The sequence below is a fragment of the Myotis davidii genome, unplaced genomic scaffold, assembly GCF_000327345.1.
Source record: "Myotis davidii unplaced genomic scaffold, ASM32734v1 scaffold657, whole genome shotgun sequence".
Taxonomy (NCBI): Eukaryota; Metazoa; Chordata; class Mammalia; order Chiroptera; family Vespertilionidae; genus Myotis; species Myotis davidii.
In genome coordinates this window covers 383,931-394,950 of record NW_006287917.1, presented here as the reverse complement: position 1 = coordinate 394,950, position 11,020 = coordinate 383,931, and the positions used below count along the sequence as shown (strand labels likewise).

The window sequence follows — 11,020 nt, the reverse complement described above, 5'->3', positions numbered from 1 at the left end:
AAGGGTGGGTGGGTGGGTGTGTGGGTGTGTCTAGCAGCAACCGTGCAATCTGTAACTCTGGAATGCAGTGAAAGCTGTCATTTGACGGTTCTCTGCATTTGGCTTACTTCGTTAAAACAAATTAATTGAAAGTATAAGAAAAACAAATTTCGCAATGTAAATACATCAGATCTCAGAGTTTTAAATGTCATTACCAAAAAATTTAATTTTTCTACGTTTCTTCTCCACTTACAACATCAATAGCCAAAGGGAGCCCTAGCCGGTTCGGCTCAGTGGATCCAGGTTGGCTCAATGGACTGAAGGGTCCCGGGTTCGAGTCCGGTCAAGGGCATGGCCTGAGTTGCAGGTTCAATCCCCAGTGGGGGGGTGTGCAGGAGGCAGCCAATCAATGATTCTCTTTCATCATTGATGTTTCTACCTCCTGCTCCCTTTCTCTCTGAAATCAATAAAAATATATTTTAAAAAATTATGATCTGTTTATGTTAATACCCACCACCCCAGATACAAACAGTGGCTTCCTAGTACTCTTAGGAAAAACTACAAATATTTCTCATGTGGCATCCATTCCCTTTCATGATTCAGGTCCTATTATTCTCTGTAGCCTCATTTAGAATGATTCTCTCCTCACTCTCCATCGACATAATGGTCATTTTTTAGTTTCTTGAACTTATTTTGTACCTCTCATCAAAAACCCTTTGCAAAATATATCCTAGTCTTCTGGAACACCTCTACCATTTCTCTAAATACTCATTCTTCAAATCTTGATTTAAGATACCTTCAAACTTTCCCAGAGTCTGGAGACTAAATGAGGTCTCCCTAGTTTAAATGAATCTTTGGTAAGAGGATATTCACACCCTCCCCCCCAAAAGGCAGTGTGATTATCTAAGTTAAACATTAGTATTCCAAAGCGAGGCATTTTAGACATGGTTCAATGAAATTAACCGATGATGAGAACCACCAATGGAGAATTTAATCAAGATTAATACCTTCATTTTAAAAGGTTGATAAGGTGGGTGAGCACATTAATGATTTCATCCATTAAACCTTTTGGTGCTAAGAATTGATGTCCTTGTCTTATCTAGGTAAGGAATTTTTTATTTCTGGGCAGAAGCAAGATTTATAAATTGAACTATAGTAGTCATTTTTCTCAATTGACAAAAGGCACAATTTTTGCCTTGAGCCTTTGTCTATTAACTCATTGTATATTGGGCTATTCCTAAATCAGTCAGTTTAATAGGGGTAGGGGAAAGATTAATGATCAGAGAACCTCCTTCCCATTAAAAATAGATTTATTACCAATTGAATACCAGTAAACATTGATTAAACACGATTTAGTACAAATAAAATGCCTTGTAAAACATTATCTACAGTATAATTATTTTTGTTAAAATATATGTGTTATATATACATAGTTTTAAAACTAGATATAACAAAATATGGAGCAATTAAATGTAATTTTTTGTTGTTCTCTTTTTTGCTTGTTTATATTTTTTGAACTGTATATAGGGTGGGGAAAAATAGGTTTACAGCTATTCATATGAAAAATAATACAATACTGAATAAATAATAATATAAGACTAACCTCTGTGTTTCGTATACTCACAACTATAAACCTACTTTTGCTCAACCCTGTATAATGAATAAATAGTGCTTTTGAATAGAACACTATAGAAGTTAAAACAAAAAGACTAATTCATATCATTTTAGGAACTGAACAGAATTGGGGGTTTATTTGTTAAGCCCCCAAATATGTGTGCCTCCATTTCCTCAAATTACTGGAGGAAATGGAGGCACACATAGAACAACTAATCTTCTTGAATCCTCTCCTTTCACATTTCTGCCTAGCAAAATAATAACCATTCTTAAACATCCAGCTCACATATACATGGCTTCAGCACCTCTGTTACAGCATGTCTCATGTCTCTCACCAACTGGAAAGTTCTCCAGGGTAACATTAGTAATGAGGAGGAGAAAGAAGGGGGCTGGGATGATGACAGTTTCTGCCCACCATTTGTCAAGCACTCAGTCATGTATCCTAGGTTATTTTAATGAATCCTCACAATACCTTCATGTCATAAATATTATTCTCATTTGGAAGATGCAGAAAAGGAAAGTCAAACAGATTAAGAAATTTTACAAATGTCCCCTTGTCACAAACAACAAAACTCAGGTTTTTACAGTTTCATGTTTCTCCAAAACTTGACCTACAGTAGGTACGCAGTCAACATATTTAATAATTGAGCAATTGAGAGAGCAATTGATATTTTCAGTGTCTATCTGTGGCCTGCTGATACCTCAGTTAATTCACAATTAGAAATCAGCTTTGACCAGAGCTAGCATGTGAAGTCCGGATTCCCTACGCAAATATAAGTGTTTCCATCGCAGAAAAATGATCACCACTCTTGCTGTGTGGCCTCCTTCTTCTCTTCTTTATTGTCTTTCAAACTGTTCAGAATGTGTGCGGGGGTGTTTTTAACTTTTTTTAATTCCTGTTTCAAAGCATCACCTTCTTAAAAGACTTCACCCTGTGACCATATCCTAGCCTCTTACCTCCTACTTTAGACTAAGTAAAAATAGCTTTACTTATTTTTCACTCTCATAAAAACTATCACATTGAATAATCCCTTTGGAAACAGACAGGACAAATATTATTACTTTGATTTTAAGGATGAGAAGGTTAAGTCTCCATGAGTTTCAGCGATTTGCTTTAAGTCATACAGTTCTTAAACCACAGAGCTAGAACTCCTGGGAGTTCCCTGACTCCAGATCTAGTGTTCTTCCTTCCGTGTTACATAGCCTGATAATCCAAAGGCATTCTCCTTGTCACACTACTAATGACCCACTGTAAATTCTGCGAGAGCTTTAGCTTCTACTTCATTCTTACTGGACCTCTGTGGTCTCTTAATATTTTAGCTATTGCTCCAGAGTTTAATTGAATGCAAGAGAAACTAACTTCCCTGATTTAAATAGGAAAATAATTTGCTGAGAGGATAATGGATAGGTCAGGAAATCATGGAGAAACAGGTTCAAAACCAGGTGGGAATCAGGGAGTTAGGGCAGCAGCCAAGTCATTTGCCAAAATGATGCTATAGAACACAGGGTACCCCTGGACAGTAAGTACTTTCCTGGTGCCTTTGGCCTCGCTGATCCTAAAAACTGGATGTTGTTATTGCAATTGCCACTGACCACTACTCAACTCGTTTTCAATAGTCCTTGCTTCTTTGTGTCAGTATGTGTCGTTTCAAAGTCTTGGGAGGGTATGCCTTATTGGCTGAATATTAATCATTGGTCAAACTCTAGCTTAGGAGGAGTTGGGAAACCAAGTAAGTATTTTTAGCCTCTCGTGGGAGGTGAGCTTTTTCTCCTCCAAGATTCATTCAGCATATACATCACCAAGCGTAACAAGAAGGTTGAAATAATTAAAGTTCCCAACCATGACCAAAAAAATGACCAATAATTAATAATTCCATTATGAATTTCAATTTAGTTTTGTACGTTCTTTCTTTGGGCTAACGTTCTTTGACACGGGAACATATTTAATTTATAACTATGACTCAATTGTCACTCAACCAATAATTACCCTTGTTCTGCAGCATTCTGAAGGATCTAAACCTATCATGTAAGTTTCATTTATCTTCTAAAAAAATTCCTGTTTCAAAGTTTTCTCTAATATTTCTTTCAAACGAATGAGTTTCATCAGGGCCTGACAGCATGAACTGGTGCTTTACAGAATACTTGCAAAAAATGAAAAATATATTTGGCATCTTTCCATGTCTTGGGATTTTAAGATATGTCTTGTTATTTTACTTTAAGAAATCCAAATATTTCCTTTATAAATGATATGTTTCTGAGTTTGAATAATCCTTTCCTCTGCAGTATATTTGAACAGTGGCTCCGAAGGTACCGTCCTCTTCAAGAAGTTTATCCAGCAACCAACGCACCCATTGGACATAACCGGGATTCCTACATGGTTCCTTTCATACCCCTCTACAGGAATGGTGATTTCTTTATTCCATCCAGAGACCTGGGCTATGACTATAGCTACCTACAAGAAACTGGTAAAGTTCAATTTCTTTCACATAAATTGCTGAATAAAGCGTGACCGATTTCTTCTGAGAGAATACAAAACCTATGTTTATACAACGTTATCACCAAATCCTTTAAATTGGGAAAGTGTATTACAGCCCCAAACTTATTACCAAGTTATTACTACATGAACCAAGTTGCAAGGGTTTTCCAACTCATATTCATTCTGCTTAATATACATTTCATACATGAAGGCCATGGGAAGAGACTAGACTTAAAATCAATGGGGAAAATGGGCTTGAAATATGACTATCTGCTGACTGTGGTGTGACTTCAAGTCCATGAATCTCAGTTTTTAACCTCAAATACTGGAATCAAATTATCTCATATAGATATTTTGATTAAGGAGCCTAGTGCATGTAGCTGTTTTGAAATCATCTTTGGGAACTCCCTGCTGGGTTACCAAGAAAAAATATGGACATTTTATTATTCAAACCCAAATAATAAGAACAACTTATGATAACTGCTATGCTATGACTAAGATAGAGATATAAAACTCTAGAATTGTAATTAGATCTGGGTTTTAAATACCCCTTTTTAGTAGATCTATATCAGTAACTTCTTGATAATGAACAGAGTAATGTCTCCCCTCACTCGAGAGCTTGCTACATGCAGATTCCATACATGCGTTATTAACCAACCTCATATTAGGTAAGACTCATTATCACTAGAAAGAGGTGAGAATACTAATATGAAGAGAATTTAAGTGACTTTCCCAATATTAAACACCGGTGTGTGGAGGAGTGTGCTATCAACACTGTACTACACAATGCTTCCACTCTAAGAAGGTCAACATCCAAAACCTGCAAAACAGCATGTGGTTTGTGGGTAAGAGGTATTCAACAGGCATTGACGTTTTATTATATTCAGTGATAATTTGTGAAAACAAATGGATAAATAAAATGAACAAATGAGTGACTTTTATCAACTCTTGTGCTGGACTTTAGTGACATAATGACTGACCTAGTTCCAGACCTCAAAGAGCTCTAAATTCAAAGTGAAAGTCAGACAACTGTGCAAGAAACCATGAAACGTAGGCTGTGTTAAGTGTAGTAAGAGAGTCATAGCCTTTACAGAGAAGAAAACAATGACTTCTGAGCAGTTCCATCTAGAAAGACAAGACAAGACCTTGAAAGAATAGCAGGAAGGTTGCAGATAAAAAGGGGCAGGGAATACCCTAAACTAAAAGGATAGCAGGAAAACTAAAGGTGGAAAGTGCTATCACATATATCAAGTGCTAAATTCCCTTATTAGAGTAGTATGAATTATGGGAAAGTACACAGAGGAGCTAAATTTAGCTATTCCACAGTAGCTAACACATAGTATTTTTTTATGTTCCGAGAACTCCTCTAGGAGGCTGTGTACATTATTTCCTTTAACATTCATAACTACCCTGCGAAGTAGGTACTGTTATTTCTTTTTCAAGGTAAGAAAACAGAGGCTTAAAGACTATAAACAACTTGTCCTAGTCCACCTAGTATGTGGCAGAGCAGAACCACAATGTAGGGTCAACGAGAGAATGTGCATTTTGTCCTTTTCCTCTCCGTTGGGGAACCACTAAACAGATGTGAGTTCAGCTGACCTATTTTGATTTATCTGAATGTCATAGCCAATGGAAGGCACACTGAGATGGCTGGCAGAGAAGATCAGATCTTTGAAAACCTTAGGAGAACAGGGGATTTTGCACACTGTGGAGGTGTGGCAAGGGGAGTGGGTCATAAAGAGGGGCAGTCTCGTGTAACGCTTTCCCTTTCTTGTGTGAATACCCATAGTACATAGTGAGGGCAGCATACTGATAATGGCTTTCCAAAGATTCATCACTTAGGGTTGTTATGATTTCCATTTTAGAACATGCCAGACGCTTTCATTGACTCATGTTTTTGAATATGCTCTTCTCTCTGGCTAAATCCTGATGCTATTTATTCATTTGTCAAACTCTCGGATATCAAATCATTTATACATATATGTAGCCATGTTTATCCATTCCTTTACTAGAGTTACATGGCTATTTTCCTGAGGATAAATCTTTCCCTTCTCCACCTCGGCTGGGAGCCTTACAAGATCAGGATTGATATCTTGAAAGCTTTTCCTAAGTACCAACTGGTATCTGGTATGGAGTGAAATCAATGAATTAGTTTGAGTTTAAGTGATATTTATCACATGGGGTGGTATCTCTTAACCAATACAAATAAAGCTTGTTAGAAAAATGTCATCCCTCTTAACACCCAGGTCATTTTTTTACATGTATTTTTACATGTGTCAAGTCTTCTATTACACTCGGGTTTTTTTCTAAGTGGTTTTATTGATTTATTTATCCTTTCTGCATACATATGTTTAATAACTACCTTGAACAAGATGTAGTCTAAGATACTGTGGATACAGTATCAAATAACACAGCCTCTATCTGTACAGAGCTTACATCCTCATGGGAGAGAAAGGCCTTAAACAACTACTCACCTAATGACTCAATTAGAGATGTCCCATTTCTAGAGATCAACAAAGCGACGTTTCAGAGGATATCAGTATGAGGAAGAATTAATTATTTGATAAAGGGCTCCTCTTGATTATGGATTTTGGCTATAATGTTAGAATACTGGAATCCTTAATAAACTGTAAACAGATCATGGTCAAATTAGAGTTTATAAAAGATCACTGTTCCTGCAGCATATAGAAAGGTTGTAGCAGTTGCAAAGCATATTTAGGGAGGCCAGTGAAAACACTATTATAAGTGTCTGCGGGAGAGATGAAGGCAGTTTGGCTTGCAGTGGGGGTGGTAGGAAAGGAGGCAGAAAGCACTAAAGAATTTGATATTATTTTGCAAAGAAAACTTACATAATTTGAGAAAAGGATTTTTATATGAGGTGAGAAAAGAAGAGATACTAGGGCTGCCTTTAAGCTTTCTGGGCTGTGAAAATAACGAATGGTGATGTAATTCTCTGAGACAGTAACAACAAGAGCAGGGCCAGACACAGAAGGAACCCCATAGTTGCTTTTGTTACGGAGTGAAAGGGAGTGATATGAGACAAAGGGAAAATAAGTTGCTATGTCATTTCTATTCTGTTTGGTAGGTGAGTAAATTGAGACCAGAAGGATAAAGTGACTGGTTTTAAGTCACAAAGCTAGTAAGTGGCAAATATGATATTCCAAACCAATTATCTCTCTATTACTCCATGGAGGAAAGGGTCCTCCTTTAACCCACACGTGTCATTCACACACATGTTCCACCTCATTGCTCCTTCCCTCGTGTCCAAATGGGTACCTTTTACTGAAAGGCAACCAAACCCATTGGAGGAGGAAAGGAAGAGGAGGCTCAAGTCACAGGAAGGGCTCAACAGTATTTATCATTTATTTCTAGTTAAATTCTTTTAAAATTAAAGGAAATCATATTTATTATGTAACCTCTATTTACTCTGCATTTTTTCAGATATCTTAAATGCACTATATATTAAAGTGATTAATAGCAACATATGCTAGGCCTTTGCAGTCCCATTTTCAAGATAATTTTAAAATATATTAAAAATTGATGAAAAAAGTTTTCACATTTTAAAATTTCTTTTTTTCTTGTACCTTTGTTTGCTTTCATTGTTTAGATATAAATTACTATAACTCCAACTTATACATCTTTTTTAATAACTTACCTCATGTGTGCCATTTGCAAGTGATCGTCCCTTCCTGATGAAAAGAAACACTAAATTTCCATATTGTTTGAATTATGCTTAATGAGTTCTAAGGCGTTTTAGAGGGATCTTAGTGACAGCGGGCAAACGGACAGTGCCCGGGCAGAAGGCAGCTAGCAGCAGTGGACAGGGCTTTAGCCCTATAGCCCCACTTACACCACAGGAGCTGCACTGTTACCTCCTGTGAATGAATACTGGGCTTTAATATACAATCAGTTTTTAATAAATTCCCCTGATTACAAGACAACATCCCTGTTTTAATTTTTCTGAGCCTTACTAAGTTTATGGTCAACAGTGAGACTCTCATTTTAAATTTTCCTTTGTGTTGCTAGCCAAATTTTTGTTTAGTCTATTAAACAAAAATCCCTTTTCTCCTTGGTTTGTGGGTCTCATTTCTATTTTATGTACGTCTTACATATAATTGTAACTCCAGAACATGTGAAGGTGCTTCTCTATCTTTATTGTAGGAGGCATGTAATTAACTTTTAAAATAATTAGAACTTTTTGAAATTCAAAAGGCAGAAACTCCATAGGAATCAACGCAGATGAAAAGGGAATCTACAGGTTTATAAAATTCAAGGAAAGGCAGAAATTGGGCTGACAGTGAGGGACAGGGAGAAGCAGGGAACTAAGCACCCTAAAGACGGCCTCTCTCATTCTCTGACTCTTGTTCTTCTCTGGCTCTGGTCTCTGCTTTGGGGAGTGTGCTGACTTCTTCCTGTCTTCCACATGCCGAGTCTGTGATCAGCTCCTGAGCCATGGACTCTCAGTCACAGCACAGTGAATCCTGAGTAATGATTATGATTGGCCCATCTTAAGTCAGTGGTCCACCGCATATGAACTGCCTATCGCGAAGGAAAGGGGTCATAAAGGAAAGTTATAGTTCCTGCATCAGCAAGGGTGGACAGGTAGGCACAGGGAGCAGATCTAGTTTCAAATATCCAAGGCTTAAGTAAGTTAATGTATTGCTCAAATAACAGTCTTGGTATGTTGTCCAGTTTCCACTTTATAATTTCAGGAACCAGAGCCACTCCTTTCTTATAGTTCCACAAGACCTAGGGTTTAACTTGGACCACGTGATCCATGATGGTTCGCTAAGACACTAACCACAATCCAGCTAAATAAGAAAAAATAAAGAGACATACCATTTCTTTTTAAGGATACTACCCAAAAGTTGCATATATTACTTTTGGTCAACACTTGAGTCACATAGCCATAATTTGCTGCAAGGTGAAGCCCAATGTGAACTCTTCTTTCCTTTGTATTACAAAATGGATGTAGAATATGTTAGATTATCTGATACATAGTGATGGGTACTTCAAAATCAAACAAAAGGATACCATAAATTATTACCTTCCAGGAATAATAATGTAAGAAAGGAAATGTAATCATAGCATAATACTTGGTTCAACTTATGAATAATATCTAAACTCTAAAACTAATAAAAATCATGATTTTGTTATATTGGCAAGATCAAAAAAAGAAGTTGTAAGAGAAGCATCGAACAGACCGACAAACATCAGAGGGAAGGCAGGGGAGGGTGGGAAGGGGGTCTAAGAGATCAATCAAAGGACTTGTATGCATGCATATAAGCCTAACCAATGGACACAGACAGTAGGGGGGTGAGGGCATGTGCTGGGGGGTGGGAGCGGGTGGGGAGAGGTCAATGGGGGAAAAGAAGGCATATGTAGATATGTCTTCACAATAAAGAATTTAAAACTTTTAAAAAAGTTGTAAGAGAACCAAACTCATTATTTACATTTGAGGAATTCCAGAGATAAACTTGATAATTAAGAGATAGCAATATTTGCCTGTTATTTAGAAATTGGGAGACAAATACTAGAATAGCTCAACGAGTTTGAGTAAACTGTCTCGGGGCCAGGCACTGTGTAATTTACAGATTATATATTATCTATATACTCTAAAACATTCCAACAAGGTGATATTATTGTTTTCCTATTTTTCTGATTAAGACACTAAGGCAGTGGTTCTCAACCTTCTGGCCCTTTAAATACAGTTCCTCAGGTTGTGAACCAACCATAAAATTATTCTCGTTGCTACTTCATAACTGTAATGTTGCTACTGTTATGAATAATAATGTAAATATCTGATATGCAGGATGGTCTTAGGCGACCCCTGTGAAAGAATTGTTCGACTGCCAAAGGGGTTGCGACCCACAGGTTGAGAACCGCTGCACTAAGGTATAGGAATATTAGGTATAACCTCCCTAAGCTCTTATAGCTGATAAGTAGCAGGGCTGACTTTCAAACTCAAACATCTGACTCCAAAGTATTATGCAAGGATGATGATGATGATGGTGGTGGTGGTGGTGGTGGTGGTGGTGATGGTGATGGTGGTGATGACCACAGCAATTGTAAAACATTGAATGCCTTTCTATTTCAGATCCAGACTTTTTTCAAGACTACATTAAGCCCTACTTAGAACAAGCAAGGCAGATCTGGCCATGGCTCACTGGGGCGGCTGTAATGGGGTCTGTCCTCACGGCTGTGCTGGGAGGGCTCATTGGCCTGTTGTGTCGTCATCATCGTCGAAAGAGAAAGCAGCTCTCTGAAGAACAGCAGCCACTCCTCCTGGAAAAGGAGGATTACCACAGCTTGTTGTACCAGAGCCATTTATAAAAGGCTTAGACACTAGAGTAGGGCCAGAAAGCCAGACCTCTCTCTGATTCAAATGCTGTTCAAGTCCCCAGGGCATGTCCCCACAGAAATCCCTGGTATTTGCCTGTGAAAACCATTATCAGAATTGTAATCTAATACAAAGTGAACCCCTCTTCTATCTCAGATAGAACACACCCGTGCTGGCCTTGCTGGTTTTTGTTCATCCTTTTGACAATTTCCCTCAAGCCCCATATTTTCAAGGAAAGAATGCTATTTGGTCTTTCATAACTGTTACTTGTATCTGGATAAACTTATAAAATGTGGGAATCCTTTTAATTCTTTCCTTCTCATTGTTTAATGGTGTTTCTCTTTTATTGTCTTTGGCTTTAATAAAATAGTAACAAATTTATACTGAGTTCCTTGAGCTTGAGAAAGGCATTTTTATTTTTCTCAGGAAGCATAATGTTTCCCTTACATTTTATAGTCCTGCTCCGAAATGTTTATAAACATTAAATATAAAACAACCTTCCTCTCTTTCCTGCCACAGTCCTGACTATACTTTTGAAGGTCACTGAAAACAAGGGCCTTGCCCTTCAACAGATCTGGCTATGTGCCTGTCTCAAAATGTGCTCGTTAAAT

General features: G+C 37.5%; 1 protein-coding gene across 1 annotated transcript in view; it reads left to right on the top strand.

Moving 5' to 3' along the window:
* TYR (tyrosinase) overlaps positions 1–10,805 on the top strand; it is a 68,672-nt gene extending 57,867 nt beyond the window's left edge. Inside the window, exons 4-5 of the mRNA XM_006759763.2 lie at positions 3,877–4,058; positions 10,167–10,805. Coding sequence (XP_006759826.1) covers positions 3,877–4,058; positions 10,167–10,402 — 418 coding nt within the window. The 3' untranslated portion in view covers positions 10,403–10,805. The remainder of the gene's footprint in view (positions 1–3,876; positions 4,059–10,166) is intronic.
* The last annotated feature ends 215 nt before the right edge of the window (positions 10,806–11,020 follow it).